Source organism: Leguminivora glycinivorella, chromosome 7, assembly GCF_023078275.1.
Source record: "Leguminivora glycinivorella isolate SPB_JAAS2020 chromosome 7, LegGlyc_1.1, whole genome shotgun sequence".
Classification (NCBI taxonomy): domain Eukaryota; kingdom Metazoa; phylum Arthropoda; class Insecta; order Lepidoptera; family Tortricidae; genus Leguminivora; species Leguminivora glycinivorella.
In genome coordinates, this window is record NC_062977.1 from 8,942,102 (window position 1) to 8,963,833 (window position 21,732).

General features: G+C 37.1%; 1 protein-coding gene across 1 annotated transcript; it reads left to right on the forward strand.

Annotated features, from left to right (window-relative positions):
- Positions 1 to 283: 283 nt before the first annotated feature.
- On the forward strand, positions 284 to 19,034 carry LOC125228140 (cytochrome P450 18a1-like). Its single transcript, XM_048132598.1, has 7 exons — positions 284 to 2,008; positions 2,488 to 2,715; positions 3,011 to 3,129; positions 3,733 to 3,957; positions 13,216 to 13,426; positions 17,139 to 17,403; positions 17,986 to 19,034. The coding sequence occupies exons 1-7, from the start codon at positions 1,855 to 1,857 to the stop codon at positions 18,335 to 18,337; spliced, it is 1,554 nt and encodes a 517-aa protein (XP_047988555.1). The 5' UTR covers positions 284 to 1,854; the 3' UTR covers positions 18,338 to 19,034.
- The last annotated feature ends 2,698 nt before the right edge of the window (positions 19,035 to 21,732 follow it).

Here is a 21,732-nt window from a genome sequence, read left to right on the forward strand (position 1 = left end):
GTCATGTGTCTGTAAGTAATTGAAACTAAGCTTTAAATAAGTACATGTATCTTAGGCCCACTTGCACCAACCACTTAACTCAAGGTTAGTGGGCTGTCATCTGTCAAATTCCACATAAAATGGTGGGTTAACCCTCTATTTTCGTTGGTGCAAGTGGCCCTAATAGTATTAAGAACTTAATTTAAGTTAGTTATTATATATTTGAATGTATTTAATTATATCACAATGAACATTATTTTTAATACTAAATTAAGTATATTATGGGTGATTTTAAGTCGTGGAAGTTGAAGTCGTTCCTTCAATAGATTCCCAAGTTGTTTTTATACAACGTTGGTCACGTGCTTATCACATGTTTATCTCGGAGTTCATGTCTATTATTGTCTCTTTTCTAACTTTATCTTAATTGATGCCTAATGAGTATATAATATTAGTTAAAAACATTTTAATTACATCGATCATTAATAGCTTTAAAATATAGTAGCGTGATAGTTACATACGTGCATCAAAGACGAGTCAAGTTCATTTTCTTCGAATTAATGTTGTAAACACCTCGATGTAATACTTATATAATAGAAGTCAATGACCGATAGCTTAATTACACGCTAGGTAGTAAAATCACTCGAACGCCGATGCAAAATACCTATAGATCTATGACGCCAGTGCGCTGTAAATGGATACTTAAAACTTTGGCTTGGAGTCTTATTTCTAACGGCAATCAAGGTGTAAATAAATCAGCATAGTCGTCATTCACTGCGATTGTATTGAAGCGTCCTTGGTCGTGCATCGAACCCGGAACATGCACCGCGCGCGCACGGCGCACGGCGCTCGCGAGAAGCACAGTGGCCCGATAACGGCCGATTTCTACTTATCCAAATGCTGCTTACGTAAGGTGGTGATGCTTGATAGCGAAATGACCTTCGCGGTCAATACCCCGCGCTGACAACGGTTAATGACCTATTTACCTACTTCAGTTTCAAACACAGGGGTGATTAAACTCGGAACAGATATGTTTATCTATTTGTGTCTTAATAAATACGACTTTTGTTTGTTTACATGCTTATCTGCAGTTAGGTACATTCTGTTTGTTGACTTTGTTCGAAACTTTGGACGGGCTCGACTATTATAACAGCTGATTATTAAACAAATTCGAACTTAGTTTTACTGATTCAACCATTCGACTAGGACCTTAGTTAGCTCACGTCTATAATTTTTTTATGTTTAATTATTAAGTCTTTTAACTTTTAAATACCTAGTGTTGTACGCGTGTGTGAGGGCCACCACAAAGATAAAAGATTAATTTGCACCCCATCAGTCTACACTTGTACTCGTATGAGAATTTTGCAGTAGCGAATAATCAAAGTTATTTTTTTATTAAAACATTATAAAATTAAAGTTTAAGTCAACTGCGTAAGTACAAATAAATAACCTTGTACAACGTAGTTTAAATACATATTTTAATACAATTCTATTAAACCTATTAAATTAAATATCATTAATTTTACTGACTGATTTGACCTCTTTATCAACAACCTAAAATTTATTTCAGAAATTAAATATCCATATTATTTTAGTTACAATTATATAATCTAAGTATATATTGGGGTTCGAAGGTATAAAATATACAAACGCTTCTGTTCACTACCGCTCGTTTTTTTGTTATCAATTACGAATATGTAAAATGCGATATCAAGTCAAGGGCACTTCTAATGTTACCGAACTTTAACGCGTACTGTGATAATATAAGACATGCTTCTTCCTCTATAAGTATATAAATCCAACGTACATAAGTAGCCTTCTCACAAACCTAGTGGCTCGCATACCGCGTTTACGTTTTAGCAACATCCTAACATTAGAATGCTTCATGCACTCGACCACTTTTATCGAGCGATGATATACCCGTTCAATCTTGACTTGTTAAAAATATTTATATATATCTTCAATTCACTGTGTTTTAGTTCTTTATTTTTTATAATTGCTAGAATTCGTAACGTGTTGAAACTACCGCCAGGTAAGTACTCTGCGCAAAGCAAAACACTTTGTCTAAAATCCATACTAATATTATAAATGTGTGTGTCTGTTTGTTTGTCCGTCTTTCACGGCCAACGGAGCGACGAATTGACGTGATTTTTTAAGTGGAGATAGTTGAAGGGATGGAGAGTAACATAGGCTACTTTTTCTCTTTCTAACGCGTGCGAAGCCGCGGGAAAAAGCTAGTCCAAAATAAATTTCAATGAAAATATCATAATTTTGTACACTTTCATCTCGTTTGCATAGTTTATAGTCATGTACGAATTTAAACGTTATATGACAATATATTTTTTACACCGAAAACTGCCCCGAAATCATCGATATTTTTTTTATTATTGAGATTAAAAAACATTTCGAAATTGTCAGTGTTTTGTAGATCTACCTACATTCTACAATGTCCATGTGTCAGTGCTAAAAAGTATCACAGTAAATAGGAATACTTGACTGTTTAACATGCAGGACCATGGGGGTTGCCATTCCTGGGATGCTTGCCTTGGATGGGGCGCGGGGCGCCAAATGCCTGGCTCCTAGAGCAGGCGGCCCGCTACGGCGACCTCACCTCAATACAACTTGGCTCTAACCTGATGGTTTGCATCGGATCCTCAAAAATCCTCAGAGACCTGTTCAACCGACCTGAGTCGATTGGCCGACCACATACTCCTCTCAATAACTTGTTGAGTGGACGAGGTAAGTGCCAGTATTTGGCTATTTAAAAATCAATTTAGAATTACTTATCATCTAATTGCCTCGAACAAAACCAGTTAGTTTTGAATCAGCAGTTAATGGTAACACGTATTTGAACCACTTATAAGATCATTTTGTTTCTATTAGTGGTTAAAAATGCCTTTCCAAATGTGAACCTCACCCAAGGCACGAAGAATTATACCTAACATAAATAACTGTCGAAGTACTGCTATATTCTTTATTTCAAAGATATAGATTAGAGCCCTAAATTTCAAATAGATTGGTCGTATTTTGCAAGGAATCGTTCTCAGCGAAGGCCTGTTATGGAGGAAGCAGCGTCAGTTCTTGCACGAGAAGTTCCGCGCTCTCGGCGTCAACGGCGTTGGAATCAACCAGAGATTTCAACACTGCGTCATCGTAAGTCTTTTACTCGTATATTATGTACAGTAAGATGCAGAGTTAAGTGGGATCACTTCATCATCAGGGGATTACCTGCAAACAAAGGGCGTGTCAGGATAAGCTAAGTGATTCTGCCCCCGAAGAATTTGGGCTTTTAATTTTTATGGTTGGCGTGGCTCTACAACAGTAATTAATGTGCAAAATTTGAGCACCCTAAACTGTATAGTTTTTATAAAAAAAAAAACGAAAAATCATTTTCCTTTGATAACTTTTTTTTAGCTAACCGATTTTAGTATAATTTGCACATTAATTACTGGTGTAGAGCCACACCAACCATAAAAATTAAAAGCCCAAATTCGTCTGGGGCAGAATCACCTAGCTTATTCTGGCACGCCCCTTCTAATATCGCTGAACTTTGCTGTTTAGTGTACATGGGAGTTTTTGCTAGTTGGTTGACTATACGACTTATTTACTACTCTTCGTTTATTTTTTACCTCTATATTTGAAATTTTAACCTTAACGTAGTGGTAATATTTTTGTTCCACGATTAAATTAGAAGCCTTTGAAGTCGGTTCCGCTAAGATGCTGTGCAAGTTCCCTATATTCTAATCTCGGTTATAGGTGGAGATAGAAGAACTTTTAGTAAAGCTAGAAAGCACGAGGGAGCAACCAATAGACCCGGCCAGTTTCCTAGGCAGGCACGTTCACAACGTCATATGCCAGCTGATGATGAGTTTCCGCTTTGAGGAGCAAAACCCGGAGTTCAAGACCTTCAATGCTCTGGTCACTAAAGGCATGGAGCTGTACGGAGCCATACATATCGGGGAGCATCTTCCGGCTTACTTGGTATGTTGAACCTAATTTATTTAATATGTAATTTTTTTTTGTTTGTGTAATTAACATAATAGTGTAGTCAGGTCAGGGATATGATACAGAGAAATGATAGTTACGGTACACGAATAAATGTGGACAGAAGTAATTGGAAAGGAATATTGAAGAAAAGCTAGATCGATATACATAAAACTAATGCGACTGAATAGGCTACTTGACACTTTTTAAAAGTCCATCTTATATGATTATAAGTACTGTCCAATTAACCGAAATAAAATATTAGCATATTTTATTATGACTTAAGAACAGCAAAACATAATTATTTTTAAAATATAAGTTTACGTAATCAGGTGAAAACAACACAAGTCATGTTAATCTATAGATTATCTGTACATCATGTCATTCTACCCGAAACCAATATTTTCTGACTTTTGAGTAAGAGGCATAGAGTTCAATATGTCCGTGATTGTTTTGACATGCAGTAAGGTTCGAATTCGATGACATCACTACATCGCTGACAGCGTTTTTAGTGGCCAAAATAAATAAAAAATTAAATACATTTTTAATCGAAAATACTTAGTCATCATACACTTTTAATACCCAAAATCTATAAAAAAAAATTATATGAATCGATAGATAACGGGCGATAGCTAGACATAGAAGGATAAACCATGTTACACTGTTCCCAAATGAATGAGATAAGGATAATAAGAAGAGCAAGCAAAACGATGATCATGATTCATGAATGAGCTTGGCTGGTACATTTTAAGTGTAACATATGTTATGGACCAAGTGATAAATCGGGCACTATACATAATGCCCGGGCATTATGAATAATGCCCATTGCGAGTGGGCAGTTTGATAATAACTATTCAAATAATTAAATTGCCCGGGCATTATACATAATGCCCATCCTCTGTTGGGCAAAGTAATAATAACACATCGAATAGCTGAATTTTGCCCGGGCATTATACATAATGCCCATCCTCTGATGGGCAAAGTGATAATAACATATCGAACAGCTGAATTTTACCCGGGCATTATACACAATGCCCATCCTCTGTTGGGCAAAGTAATAATACCACACCCGAATAGCTGAATTTTGCCCGAGCATTATACATAATGCCCATCCTCTGTTGGGCAAAGTGATAATAACATACCGAATAGCTGAATTTTGCCCGGGCATTATACACAGTGCCCATCCTCTGTTGGGCAAAGTAATAATAACACACCAAATAACTGAATTTTGCCCAAGAATAGAGCTTTTTCATTTTATTTACACAAAGAAAATTACATAGTATGAGAATCCATACTAATATTATAAATGGGAAAGTGTCATAACGTCGGCGGCCTGCTGAACGGATCACCGGAATCTGGCTACCGCAGTCTCACCTCTCGACAACCTTTCAGCCACTCTTTAAGTGTTGCTCTGTTGTCGCACCGTGTGTGCGGCTGTCTTGCAGGGCCCACTCAATGAGTTGGCAAGTCACCGCCTGTCTTTTACAATTGTGAGACTTATTGTCAGGTGCCCGATATTTTCCTCCCATAACCCTCTATCCAGTTCATCCAACTTATAAAACAATAACCCATGACTTTAGCTCCCATCGTAGCACAAAAGTGCTGCACTGCAATAGTCTTTGCACCTGGCGGGGACTATCTACGGTTGTATCATATCATATTGTGCGCTCGGGGTGGTATATTAAAATGTCTTAAAAGGCCTCTGTGCTGTTGGCTTTGGCACCACGCATGCCTCCCAAAGGTCCACGCATGTCCACGATCCAGAGATATGCAAAAGACACACCGAATAGCTGAATTTTGCCCGGGCATTATACATAATGCCGATCCTCTGTTGGGCAAAGTGATAATAACATACCGAATAGCTCAATTTCGCCCGGGAATTATACATAATGCCCGTCCTCTGTTGGGCAGAGTAATAATAAAACATGTAGCAAAGCTAATAGATGGATTGGCGCAGCTTCAGCAGACTTTCGTGCCGATCTAAGATACTGTATGCAGTTTCATATCAAACTACATAGGACACCGTCGCGAGCCGCCTGCAGTGCCGTAGGACCTCTCGATGTCAAGGATGGCTAAGATAGGACTGATCAATGGTTTAGAGTTAAACGACAAGTCCGACATAGGCCGGACAATGACCGGGCAATGTGATAAAAAATGGCGTTTAGACAATGAATAATCACTTTGCCCAATACAGCTAGGCATTATTCATAATGCCCGGGCATTATACATAATGCCCTTATTAATCACTTGGTCCATAAATATATATATATATGTATTTGCGTCCATAATTACTATAAAAAAATCTAGGAATTGGCTATTAAGTAATAATTGTGATCTAAATTGCATATGATTTTAATGTGCATAAATTAAATAATTATACCTTATCTTATCAAACTATGACATAATAATTAGGTAGTCTTTTAATTCAAATCAAACCTTATTATGCTATTAACATAGCCACTCATTTTATTATATTGTATTGTATTGTATTTATTTTTTGCAATTCACATGTACATTACAGGTTTTGGTAGGTACACAAATGACACATGAAGGCCTGAGGGGCACAGCAATTAATGTAGGAGGCATTTCGCTTATACAATTTGTTAGGTACAATTTTTTTCACGTCATGACGGTGCGCCAACAATTATTCTACATACTATAATTCAAAGTGTTTATCAAGAGATTGAAGAGTCAGTAACGATAACATGACACTACTAAAGCAGCTAGATCGGCAATTTCACTACGATTAGCGTTTTTATATTACCGCAATAAATAATAATAGTACCTACACTTATACTAAAAGTATGAAAAAAAGCATGAGTATCTTTCATACTCTGTGCATAGTTTAGTCAACTTTTTAAGACAAGAAATTTTATTCGTTATATGAATAAGTAAAAATTGTAAGCGATATTCCTTCCGCGGGAATAGGCGAGACGACTAAAAAAAGTTAGATTATCAAAGAATTTTAGACACGTATTTTTTCTTTTTTCACGTAAACGAAAAAAGGCGACGGTACAGTGCGTTGAAGTTTCGCATGACGTCACGCCTAGGTACAATTTTTACTTAGAAGTGACGTCACAAGCCCCCACTCCGGTACTTTGATGCTCTATATCTTTGTATTTTTTCATTAAATAGAAAAGCGAAAAATATGTGTTGAGTATTTTTGGACGATCTAACTAACGGACTAAACAGAATGCCATTTTTTTATGGGGTCTTGAGACCTACCTCACACGTCATCATATCGCGACACACCACGGCATGGTATGCTCTAGAAGGGTCTAGAACATGCTAAGAACTAGATCTCAGCTATTGGGAAAGAGGTCGAGGTCGTACACGATTGAGCTGATATAAACTTGTAGTTATTTAAACTTTTCTCATTTCCTAACACGCCAAGTAAATTGCTCGATGACGCGTCCTTGTTAAGGCGCCGTAGGTTCAGTGTGCGTAGCCGAATGAACTAACGCTTCACGAAACGGTCACGAATCGTGAGCGAATGTAGTTCTTCACTTCTCACCTGATTTCTTTTTATTTATCCAAGAATACTTATTTACTAATTTATTGTTTATCTGCCAGCTTAATGAATTTGATTTATTTGTACGCGTTATAAATAATTTCATTAGTTTGGTCAGATATTTGTAGTTTTCGGGCAAAAGTTGTTACTAGCATTGTGCGCGATATAACCAAGTTTTTAATTTTTCCTATTGAGTGAAATTCAAAAAATCAGGATTCGAATCAATGTAAAATTGATGGCATTGAAAGAAAGATCTTAGGATTGCTAATAAAATGTTTGGTAGAATTGGTAGCAGCAAGGATGATTTATATAGGATTTACAATCATCATACCTACTAAGAATCGCACTTCAAGGTTTTAGCGCCACCTATTAAATACTATCATAATTACATTGATGATGCCTACAATTTTTTTTAAATGTGTATTGACATGATATTAAAATAAAGAAATATGTCATCTGTTATTGTAAAAAATAAAAAAGCGCAAATATATTTGGGGAAAATATGATTTTGGCCACTTCTAGGCGGTGAAACAGCGCCATCCAGTTTTGAGTCTAAACAGCCCATACATTTAAGGGGGACGCTTTTTTGTATGGGCTTTGTCGGTCTCGTTCTTGTTAACAGTGTTGTGATTTTAAAAACCTTTGCCAAAACTACATTATCTGATTATTTTTTCATTTATTTAAACGAACACGATTTTCACACATATTTTTAAATAAATACTGGAGTCGAGCCTAGGGAAGGGAGAAGGGAGGCGGGGTCTGCATGTGACCACGAACGTAATGTCACGTCCAAAACGTTGGGCCATATATAAAAGTAAGTGTGACGCGATTATGTCCCGTTTTGATTTAAAAATACGTTCCTGTACCTTAAGAGGGACCAATCCGCATTGCGCTTTTGATCTGCAGACCAGCTAATCGGTATTCAAGCCGGAGCCTGTGACGTCACTGCCGGCTTCGGAAACAGGCTTATTACTGTCCTGACGTAACAACCTCGGGATTCTCAGAATCGTGCTCGTAATACAGAGATGAAAACATTGTTGTTATTTTCTTTTGAAAAAAATTTCGCCTATATGGGAAGTACTTAGTTTTAATTTGTAATTTTGAGACTTAGTTAAAGTTTAAGATTCTACTCGTATAGGTAGGTACATGACCAGAGGACCGATTTTTGAATCTCACGGCGTTCGAATTCAGAAAATTGTCACCGAAATTGCCTACTATTTTCAGTGACAATTTTCTGAATTCGAACGCCGTGAGATTCAAAAATCGGCCCCCAGGGCCCGTAACTTACATGCCGATGACATCATTTTGACGTCACGCTGCATATATGATGATTCAAATAGTTTTATTGTAATAATTAATCATTATTTATTAATCAATTTAATAATGTAAGTACAAATTACTTCAAAAGTAAAAGCTATTCATAAGTGAAATAATTAACACCTACTTGATACCTACGCGACGAGAAACGAAAAAGTAACAATTTGTTGTTTTTATAATTTATTGAAATACAACCACAAAACTAATAAAATGTATGTATAAACAATAAACAAATAATTTAATTTACTTTTCACGTATCAAGTAGGTATTAATTATTTCACGTACCTATGAAGAGATTAGTTGTGAAGTCATGATTAAAATGATTGATGAATAATTAATGAATAATGATTAATTAAAACTCTTGAATCATCCTATATGCAGCGTGACGTCAAATTTATGTCATCGTCATCGGCACGAAAGTAACGGGCCCTGTACATTTAATGGTAGGCATTCAAGCGTAATCGGACATCCGAATGATGTCTGAAATATTTTAGTAATCACTTTTTTAACGAGACGTTTCGCATGCGCCAATACAAATACGAAATACATGATATTTTAACGAGTAATCCATACTAACTATTACTTACTAATATTATCAATGGGAAAATGTGTGTGTCTGTTTGTTTGTCCATCTTTCACGGCAAAACGGAGTGACTAATTGACGTGATATTTTAAGTGGACATAGTTGAAGGGATGGAGAGTGACATAGGCTACTTTTTGTTTCTTTCTAATGCCCCACTTCCCGGAAATGGGAGGTGAAAGTTTGTATGGAGCGTTCTGCAATTTTCTAATTTAACTCAAGCAAAGCCGCGGGCAAAAGCTAGTAATATATATTTTTGATTTCATACGTATTAATATTAGTGTACTTAGGTTTAAATCGACCTAATAATATTTCCTTCAGAAGCGCACCACAAGCTTCAAGCTTAAAAAGTTTACATAAACACGTAGAGGTACTACGCCGCCGCCGTAGCGCTGTTTAACAGGTGCGCCGCGGCTCGTAGCATTCGTGCTTCATGGGCTTTCGGTCGAAGTGAAACAATGCTTCTTTAGATGTTGAAGCTGCAATACGATACCGATTTTTTTAATAGTCAAAAATTATGTTTTTGGTAAAGCAAGGACGATGGGATACCCCCATTTGCCAGAATTTCATTTGCCATAATTTTATTTGCCACCCTATTCAACAATCATAATATTGTTTCTCATAACATCTTATGCCATAGGTAATCATTGTTTACTATATTAATCAAGTGCCAGAAACTTTGTTTCCCATGAAGTCAGTTTCCATAATGTCATTTGTCAGAATCATCGAAATCAGTAATTACCACATTCCATACCATCATTTGTCATCCAAATTAGCGACCAGAAAAGTCAATTTTCATAATGTGATTTGGCAGAATCATCGAAATGCGTAATTATCACAGAGACGACACTACTAGAAGTACTAGAGAATGAATCTGCTATCAGAAAGTAGGTTAGGTTAGGTTAGAACTGTGACCCCCTGGAAAATAAAACTGCTATCAGAAAGTAGGTTAGGTTAGAACTGTGACCCCCTGGAAAATGAAACTGCTATCAGAAAGTAGGTTAGGTAGGTTAGAACTGTGACCCCCTGGAAAATGAAACTGCTTGAAAAGTAAGGTTAGGTTAGAACTGTAACCCCCTGGAAAATGAAAATGCTATCAGAAAGTAGGTTAGGTTAGGTTAGAACTGCGACCCCTGGAAAATGAAACTGCTATCAGAAAGTAGGTTAGGTTAGGTTAGATCTGTGACCCCCTGGAAAATGAAACTGCTTGAAAAGTAGGTTAGGTTAGGTTAGAACTGTGAACATAATGAACTCTCTCGTAAGGCATTAAATGAGTGGGTGGACCGGCTCGAACGACCAAGTGCGGGCGTCCGGACAATTGAGGCGATTCGTCCAGTCATCTCCCTATGGCTAGAACGACCACATGGCGCTCTCACTTTCCGGCTCGTGCAGATTCTCTCGGGGCACGGTTGCTTCGGGAGCTATCTTCACAAGATTGCTGGCAGAGAGCCAACGGAGGAATGCCACGAATGCGGCGTGGCAGTTGATACCGCACAGCACACGCTGGAGGAGTGCCCAGTGTGGGGACCAGAGCGTGCTGACGTAATTGCCATAGTGGGGCCGGATCTATCGCTGCCTGCCGTGGTCAAATCCATGGTAGACAGTGAAAGATCGTGGCATACAATACAGACCTTTTGCGAAGACGTCATACAGCAAAAGGAAATGGCGGAACGCGCTAGAGAGATCGCCCCAATGGCCGCCCAACGGCGCCGCAAGCGTGCTCGACGCAGACGGGTCGCACACGACCGCCGCCTGCCTCCGTAGGTTGATCGCAGGATGACAGGCACGGGGACGCCTGCCATCCATTGCACACGCGGTCCCTGAGAGGTCAACCGTACCGAGTACGGTTCTACAGAAAACGAGGTCATGAAGGGCCTCCGGAGGTGGTGCTCTGCACTGCGGACTGGTGCTGGTGGTACTGTAGACGAAAAGCGCAAGTGTTCCTGCAGCCCACCGCTACAGCACAATGGCGGCAGATGGGGGGGTCATTTAGTGGGTAGACTTGAGGCCTCATTAGCCCTTAACAAGGAGTCCCACATAACCACCTGGGTCCGTCCCCGCACCCAAGTGGTATGCGAAATTGCATTTCCCCCCCCTAAAAAAAAAAAAAAAAGGTTAGAACTGTGACCCCTGGAAAATGAAACTGCTATCAGAAAGTAGGTTAGGTTAATAATATGGGCAACAATTAATATGGCAATAATTGCTTATGGCGTTTGAATATTATATTAAACCATATTATTGCACTTAATAATATGGCTAACAAATAGTATGGCATTGTATGATTATGGAAGGTAATGTTCGGATAAACAACCAGTATGTCATACAATTTTTATGGTAAACAAATCATTCGGGCAAATGAAATTCAGGCAAGTTAAATTCGGGCATATGAATATTATGTTAAATGACTGTCGGGCAAACAATAGACAACCGATAAAACTATAGATGACGCTGTTTCGCAGACTTGAAGTGGCAAAAATCATATTTTTCCCAAATATTTTTGCGTGTTTTTATTTCTTATAAGAACAAATGACATAATCTTTATTTTAATATCATGATATCACGTCAATAGAAATATTGAAAAATAGTACATTACTACAGAGGCCGGGACAATTTCCCGCCGAGGTATGTATAGTGCTTTTCTCAAACATGGTATGAAATAAATAAAGTCTACTGAAAATAGTAACTTTGGATGGCTATATCTCCTAAACGGTGCGTCGTAGCGCAAAAATAATCGAATTTTCGTTCCCCTTTGATGCCCCGTATACGCTTATAAAAAAACAAAAAGTTAAAAAAAATTAAAAAAAAAACGAAAATTTTTTTTTTGTATGAAAACGCACCCAAAATCTAATATTGTCTAGGGCCCGTACCAGTTGCAGTCGGCACGTCTATAAAGCCCCTTATAGTTTTTTTTTAATTGGCTAAATACCTGGATGTTATGTCACAATTATCTGTGTTTGGAAATTAAAAAAGAGGACTTTGCCGGCCTTGGCCTGCAAGGTTTGTATGAAATTCCATTATCTATCAATCGTCCTAGCCGCACCTGCAACGTCATACTTCGCTGCCAATTATAAGGCACATAACATCAATATTTCATACCATGTTTGAGAAAAAGAAATTTGTAGGCATCATCGGTGTAGTTATGATAGTATTTAATAGGTGGCGCAAAAAAATGTTACGATTCTTAGTATGAAGATTGTCATCAATCCTATATACAATAAATCATCCATGTGGTAAAGACATGTTACTTTTGACACTGACAGATCAGTATCTTATCGCTACTAAGCAACCTATGCATTTTTCGAAACCGTTTAGTTTCAAACAGTGATGATCATTATTCTTTATGTGATGAACATCCAGTTGTTTTAACCCCTGGAACGCCGATGTCAAAAATTTGCTACTTAATAACCTTATTAAATTTGTTAATCACAGTTTAAATTGTCTGTGACAGATCTGGAACAAGGCGTTCGAGGATTTAAATGCCATTTGAATGAATGTCTTTCCTTCTCCATCTTATTTGTCAAAAAGGCAGGTAGTGTAAGAAGCTCGTTTACAGTAAACGGCCATAAAGAATGCACATCGGTTTTTCGTCTTCGTAGAGCGTTGTCTCTTTCTTACTTATGTGATGTTAACTGTCTCTTTCCAGACTGATGTGCATTCTTTATAGCCGTTTACTGTCCGTTGACGATGCACCGGCTTGTCAGCCGTTAGAGCGAGGAACTAGGAAGCGCCACCATAGACGTGAAATATTCTGCCACATTTGATGAATTTCATGCGCCCGGTGGCAAAATTACCTTAGAGAGAGTATTAAGTCCTCCTCAGTTTGATTGTCACAGTATTTTAATTTCAGCACCTACCAGGGAAAAAGTCAGTATTACAAGAAATATTGCGAAATCTACGAGATGTGAGCGCGTTTCACGTGCGGATAGTGGCCGAACGCCGGAGACAGCTTTTCGGCATCAACATGGATAACTACGGGCCTATGGATCTCTTGGACTATTACTTGCTCGAGTTACGAAATAACTCTGTTGGCTCCAGACTCTTTGACGGAGCTGATCCAGGTGGGTTCTGTGGGATGCTATCAGGTATGTAAATAAGGATAGTAGTACTTACAGGAAAGATACGCAGATGCTATTTACAGATGTATTTACATTAAAGATATGTACATTATACTACAATATTTATAATTATTTATATGCAACGAGAAATTGAGAAACGCGATTTTAGATCTCAGTTCAAGTAACCGTTTTCCTTGCAAGAATCTTTTAAAACAATAGTCGTTGCTACGGCAGCGGTGGTGGCTTATCGCGCAGGCCCGCGGTCAAACGCGAGCCAAGCAGGCCGCCACAGTTCCATAAGAAACCGTAAAAACCTACTTTGTAAAAACTAGTCAGTTTTTTTTTAACTATAGCCTGACAAGTTTTTATTTGACCCTCGCCGCGTTGCGGATTTTCAGCTGAACTAATTTCTTTTACTGGCAAGGATTACTATTTGACACCCGTTGTCGAATGTCAGTGATGTAAACATGAAGCAAATATTTTAAATTTTCTAACGGTTTCATCGCAATTTTGTCCAAAATAATATGATTAAAAGTGAAAATAATTATACTAAACGTGATAAATTACTTACAACAAAAAAGGATGAAGGATTCGACAGCATTTCGATACCAATGTTCTGAAATTGGTTATTGACAAGTCCGGGACTGACAGAGTGCGGTTCTCCTGTATTAATTTGTTGGTTTCGCGTTTAGCCTAATATATTTTTTGTTCTAATTTAAGGTGTCTGTAGCTCTGCCGTGAAAAATATGTATAGAATTAAGGAGGCCGTTCCATAACTGCCACCAGTACAGAACAAGGTCCCACGAAAAAAGAAAATAAACATCGATGACTTCGATTAAGGCACAAGATTCATGGATTTTAGGCTGTGCGGAAAGAAGTAGCGAGTCTTAAAACCTTGCTTTTTAAATTTTGATTCTCTAAAACCATGTTTTAATTTTCTACAAATATTAACGGGTAACCAGTACACGCTGTCCCCAATACGTATGACGTCGGCACATTATTGCCATATGAAAGCGGTTTGTAGCGACACTCTTTCAGGGTCAAATAAAATCTTGTCAGGCTATGCTAATAATGACGGTCTTGGAATTATTTTGATCCGTGTTTTGATCAAATACATCTTGCATTTATGGTTATTTCCTGTACTTCTACTACATTATTTGCAGCATCAGGTCGATTCGACCCCTTGCAGGTATATTTTTTTGGCCATGTCGATTTAAAATACACCTTCGTAGACTCAGTTGTCACATATAGCCTGTCAACCAAATTTTGGCAGTAGCAATGTACATCAAACTAAAGTATGATATCCCTATGAAACGTACAAAAACCAGCAATGTACGTCGAACAGCCACAGATATTTTTTTTTCAAGGGGCTCGCTCCTTCCTTACGAATTAGATAATGTATTAAAAAGGGACGGATATGTGCTAGTTATTTCTCTTTTTGGTAGGACGGAGATTTCCATAGATAAGATACAAATGACACGCGAACTTCCACCGATTTTCAAAACTAGTGTTGCTAGCCCGCGATTTTTCAAATTTGCCGCCTTTTTCTAGTGACAAGATTTGGTTGACGGTCTATAATTTGTTCTTTTTATTTCCTGTATTTTTCTTTTATCTGCGGCATCAGGTCGATTCAACCGCTTGCAAGTATGTTTATATGCTTATATCGCTTAAAACAGGCCCTTCAATCGTGTTTTATATTTTCGACAATTTCCTTTTTGGTGTCGTAAACGTAGAAAACTATATTATGTCATAATTTTCCTTCTAAATGAGAAAATCTAGAATCAAATTTGTAAATGTTAGTAATGTTAGTATGTCGTTCGAGTCTTCGGAAGATTTATCGTAACAAGTATGTCAATGCTACTATGTCGCGGAAAGTTTAACGATGACGTTACATACAATAAATTACTCACATAATATTCCATTCACCAGAATGACTTAGGAGATTTTTTTATAAATACATCAAGGACATATATGTCATGCTTATGTAGATTTAAACGATTATATAGATATTTTAATTTCCGTATTGCTAAGATTAGCGTCATAAAAATACATTTTTAGATGTTTTCGGTTTAAAGATATTTATTTATCTCAAAAGAAATATTACATTTCAGTTTAGAAGATACAGTTTACAACTGTACATAGTATATATTTTGCGTTCCGCGACCTTGAAAGCGCGTCAACCTCGATTAGATAACACCTGCCACCCCGAACTCTAAGATTGCTTATCATATTATTCATTCCAAGGTTTTATTCTTATATCAGTAAAGCTAGGAACATACTACGCGGACGTCCGTCGTAAATCGACCGCGGACGGGAATCTGGACAATGAAATTACATATAACCGTGCAAATTATCGGTCGACGGACGTGGACGTGGCCTTGAGCGCATGAACGTCCGATTGAAATCTGGCTCGCTGGATGTTTTGTTCGGTGCACACTGATCGGTCGCGGTCGCGGTCGATTTACGACGGACGTCCGCGTAGTATGTTCCTAGCTTAAATATAATAAAAAAAGCTATTTTTGTATACAATGCTTGTACTTTATCTAAAGTGTGCTATTTATTTAATGTAGTTCAGTAGAGTATAGTATTACTTTGTAAGAACTAAGTAATAAATTCCGATTTGCGATTAATATGTGATTGATTTTTTTAAATTAATGTTTGAATAGAATGAAATTTTCTTATAAGAAAACGATGAGTATTACGTATGATAAAACGATGTACATTTGTAAAATAAACGTTTCATTTAATGAACAAAGATCCGCGGTCTTGGGATCGAATCCCGGTAAGGGCATTTATTTGTGTGATAAACACTGATATTTGTTTCTGAGATGACATATTTATCCAGTTAACCAAAATATTAAAGGATAAATCATTATTCTGTAGGTAATTAGCTTTCCATCTCTTATTACTAGCTGTTGGATCTCCGTAACCTAAATAAGTGAATGATATTCTGAAATATTTATTTGTAATCAATTATTAGATTTATCAGTTACATGAGCTTAAATCCAACAAAGTGTTCCTAAAGGCGAAAGTTGACACATAGGCGTTGCCAGCCACATAGGCATAGCAGTAAATTACGTAAATTAAATATCAAAGTTTCCACGAGAAGTTTGTGATGGAAGTTGGAAATGCATTTAGCTCAGTATACCGCGCAGAGGCTAGCGGCGGCAACAGTGTTTGGTGCTTGGGACCGCAAATATAATGTTTTTTAGTTTGAGTTTTTCGTGTGTTTAATGATTCAAATATAAATCACCAAGTTCCTTTAAAAATAAAATTACACATTCTTTATTGTTACATCAAAGTGTATTTTAGACAACTGGTCATGTTTTTTTCTGTCGATTAAAAATCAATTTTTAAATTGCTGTAGGTTCTAAGGAAAGGCACACCCAAATTATGTATAGTTTTTGCCAGAATAGTTTTACAGTGCTGGAAAATATACTTATTAAGTTAAAAAAATGTTGACCTAACTAGCTTTATCCCGCGGCTTCGCCCGCGTAGTAATCTAATCTTGTTTTCCCATACAAACTTTGGACCCCCATTTCACCCCCTTAGAAGATGAATTTTGAAAAATCCTTGCTTAGTGTTCCTCTATACCTTATAAGGAACTTACGTGTCAAATTTGGAATCTCTAGGACCGACGGTTTCGGCTGTGCGTTTATGTCAGTTAGTCCGTCAGTTTCTTCTTTTTTATATATTTAGATTTATTTTCCTGCAGATGAACAGATAGTCCAAGTCTTCAACGACCTCTTCTCCGCTGGTATGGAAACCGTCCGGACGAGCTTGCTGTGGGCCTTGCTGATGATGGTCCGGAACCCTCCGGTGGAGGCCGCGGTGCGCGCCGCCCTTGCTGAAGTACTCGAAACTGGACAACTGGTCACGTTGGACCATCGTGCGAGGCTTTACTACATTGAAGCTGTGTTGTATGAGACTCTGAGGATCGTGTCAGTGGTACCGTTGGGGACGACACATGTTAATACTTCGTAAGTTGCCTTGTAGTACTTAAACACATTGTTTTTGGTATAAATAGGTATTTGAAAAAAAAAATAGGTCCCATGAATTTCATTTAAAACTATTTTTATTTAATATCTTATTTCACTTTGTAATTTATGTATTTTAATTATTCCCTAAATTGTGTAAGACAACAACAGGTGCTAGAAATAATAGGCTAGTTTCCTATACTTAAAATAAAATAGTTTATGCAGTGCAAGAAATAAAGCACCACATAATTAGAAGAAAAATATGTTTAAACATAATTTAAACATAATTTCCTAATAAGTCAAAGCGAAAGATATAAAGTAAATGAATTGACTGTGACGTCACTCCTCAGTATTTCATACTAATTCCATATTAGAAAATCGTTTTGACAGTTCATAAAAAAAAAACAGTCGAATTGAGAACCTCCTCCTTTTTTGAAGTCGGTTAAAAAGAAGCTGATTTGACTAGTAGGAAACTAGCCCATTGGCTGTAATCTCTCAATTAAACTATTGCTATCCGTTTTCCTTCTTGTCTACTGAAAAAGTTTTCTTACATCTACTTATAAAATTACTTACATTTCGTTCTAGCGATTGGAACGTTAACGGCTACAAGATTCCAGCCGGCACACACCTCGTACCCCTACTGAACAAGATCAACATGGACCCAGAACTCTTCCCTAACCCCAACAACTTCGCCCCGGAGAGGTTCATCAGTGGAGGTAAGGTGGAACTCCCTGACGCTTTCATACCATTCGGAGTCGGTCGCCGCGTATGTCTCGGGGAACAAGTAGCCAAGACAGAACTCTTCCTGTTCTTTGCTAATATTATGAATAACTTCACATTTTATTTACCGGAAGGTGAACCTATGCCGGAATTGGAAGGCGTTATGGGCGTCACTCACGCTCCGTTACCTTATAAATTATGCTTTAGAAAAATATAATATTTGTAATGTAGTATTAGCGACCTGTGTGAGTATTCAAGTGAGATTATTGTTTTAAATCAACGTGTTTAGTGCCTATTGACACAAATCCCACCTATAATATACTAAATAAAATAATAAGGTAAGAATAAAGTCGTTTATGTGAAATATTTGTTTAGTTTACTTTTTCCGGACATTAAAATTTATAAATAAACAGTCTAAAATGCGACGCTGATTTTAGATCATTTGTTGAACTTGTGTTAACGTAATGATCAAGTCGTATTTGGTTTCAAAGATCACGGGCATGACTTTATTTATGTATAGATAGTGATATTGTATTTTGTTTGTATTAATTAAATTAGTATTAAAATGTCATTAACTGTAGTGAGTACTATGTCTTATCAATTTATCTTTTATGTCATTATAGTCTTATGTAAATTGCCATTGATTCTTTGTGTTAATTAATTCTAGATGTTAGTAGACTTTTATTTCACATTAACAATTTCAGTACTGAACGTATTGTAATATTATGTAGTTTTTAATATACTTCCGATCCTAGTTGTCATAATTACACTGAATATGTAAAATTTCTAGTGTTATGTTATTTTTAAAGTCACACACAGGTCGAACGCGATTAATTAACATTATTTTTACCTTTTCCGCGACCACGGCCAGTGCAACCTGGCCGAAACGTTGGGAAAAAAAACCGGCCAAGAGCGTGTCGGGCCACGCTCAGTGTAGGGTTCCGTAGTTTTCCGTATTTTTCTCAAAAACTACTGAACCTATCAAGTTCAAAACCATTTTCCTAGAAAGTCTTTATAAAGTTCTACTTTTCTGATTTTTTTCATATTATTTAAACATATGGTTCAAAAGTTAGAGGGGGGGAGGGCGCACTTTTTTTTCCTTTAGGAGCAATTATTTCCGAAAATATTAATATTATCAAAAAACGATCTTAGTAAACCCTTATACATTTTTAAATACCTATCCAACAATATATCACACGTTGGGGTTGAAATGAAAAAAAATATCAGCCCCCACTTTACATGTAGGGAGGTACCCTAATAAAACATTTTTTCCATTTTTTATTTTTGCACTTTGTTTGCGTGATTGATATACATATTGGTACCAAATTTCAGCTTTCTAGTGCTAACGGTTACTGAGATTATCCGCGGACGGACGGACGGACGGACGGACAGACGAACAGACAGACATGGCGAAACTATAAGGGTTCCTAGTTGACTACGGAACCCTAAAAAGGTAAAAATAATGTTAATTAATCGCGTTCGACCTGTGTGTGACTTTAAATATGTGTACAAAGCGCGAGAACTTAAAGTGTTATGTTATGTTATTTTGCCATTACAACTAAATATGCAATACAATTTAATACATATTTATACCATTCCATTTTGACTAATGTTTTTTGATACAATAGATATAATTATCAGCCAGCACTTTGTGTTTTATTACGTAGGTAAGTATCCTAATATTTTTATAATTCTGAACAATGAAGTGTTTTTTTGAACAATGAAGTTATTTTATATAATTTTTTCTACTCCCGTACTGTTATTCGTGAGTTACAAGGTCGTGCATAGAACTTAAAAACCCTACATAAAAGATGTCAGGACAAATCTATCTAGTCTATACCCTGAAAACATTTAGTAGAAGTAGCACGATATAGCTGTTACAGTTCAGTAAATACATTGCTACCAACTTAACAAACCAATTCGCAGAGTCGAGACTCCTTCGTTTTCTGCTGCGTTCATTGGCGACGCGTCGAATCGCATTCAAATGTATGAGAACTCGATTCAACTCGGCTCGATTCGTCTTAGTGGCCAGGCTTCAAAGAACCATACCATAGACAGTTTTATTTTCATGTTTGCACTGAAACTGCATATTCAAAATGGTAGGCGGTCCACTAGATAACTAAGATGACTGAAAGTAGGTATTTGTTGATTTATAATTTTCTTTCAAAATAAGTGCTTGGTCGTAGAAAAAGTATTGTATGCAACGGTGTTTAACTGAGTCAAAAAATGCTCGTGGCGTCTTTATTAACAATTTTCGGCTTCGCCTCAAATTGTTACCCACGCCACTCACCTTTTTTGACCTCTTTTAACCACCAGTTGCATAAAATACTATAAACCTTGAACTATTTTTAAACATAATACTAAACTAGCAGAATTAAACAAGAAAAGTAGTGATAATTATACCAAGGTACGTAGTCGAATGGCACAAATGCTTACGAAGCGCGTTTCGCGTCGGAATTATATTATTAGTTAACGAAACTTAATTAAAATAACAAGATAGTGAATAACTTTGTGGTTAAGGACTGTATCGTTTCTTTGTACGATTTCGACAAACAAAGGTTAATATGCTGCCAAAATATATTTTTTAAGAGTCCTCTTCATGGTTGTTCAATTGGGAACTTGCAGAATAAATGCGGTGAATTTATATAATTAAAAAAAAACGCATTTTTGAGTAACGTTCCGGATTGCCGTAAATTTTTGATACAAGCAGGATGAGAGAAATAGATAAAAAAAATTAGGCATAGGCCAATGTCTAATAGACATTCATGGTGTTTGAACAGTGCCTACACCAGTAGGCCTAGCACATGACGGCCGCGAGAGTATGTCGCCGCGAGATAGACTACCCGTCCTTATGTCATTAATACAGTTAGAAGAAGACGTGGCATCTATCTCGCGGCGACATACTCCCGCGGCCATCATGTGCTAGGCCTACAGATCGATATAAACAGTGTATGATAGTTAAATTCGACATCAAAGTCGAAGTTAGCGTAAGCGCCATCCCATATTCTCTAAATGGCCGCCATACACAGAGCATGAACTTTATTTTTTAAAAATAACAGTGGCTAGACTATGTCTAGATATCCTGCTTTGTGGACCATGTGTCGTTGAGGTTCGCACTGTACAATTTTTTTTCGCAATTGTGTCGTCTTGTACGCACTTTGTGAATTTTCTAGTGGCATTTGTCCGAAATCGTAATTGGTACTCGGGAGGATTAAGTCAATGCTGTCTAAACCACATGCTTTACGTCGAGTTTCTAGGACAAAATGCGTACCTTATTATGTGCCTTATTAAGCCCATGTCTTGTTATAAGAAAAAAATATAATAGCAAATAAATACGGCTACTCAAAGTTGTCTCCATATTTAACGATACAGTCTTTACGACCTAATAACATGTTAAAAATTAATTAATTATTAACGATGTATTTGTAACATACATACCTATTTGTTGCACAATCTCTTTTAAAACATTAGCTAGGAAAGCCCAGATGACTGCGTCCGGTAAATGCCAATTCGTAAACATTAAGATAACGTGAATGTCTGAGTGGCTAACTATATGACATTAGTTGATACTTACAATCATTATGATTCGTGGCAGTCGATGCAAGTAGAAAT

Excerpts from the sequence above, each read along its gene's own strand:
- LOC125228140 (XM_048132598.1), top strand. The coding sequence starts at position 1,855 with ATGCTTCATGCACTCGACCACTTTTATCGAGCGATGATATACCCGTTC. Across the intron at positions 2,716-3,010 it reads TAACTTGTTGAGTGGACGAG|GAATCGTTCTCAGCGAAGGC; the intron begins GTAAGTGCCAGT and ends GTATTTTGCAAG. Across the intron at positions 3,130-3,732 it reads GATTTCAACACTGCGTCATC|GTGGAGATAGAAGAACTTTT; the intron begins GTAAGTCTTTTA and ends TCTCGGTTATAG.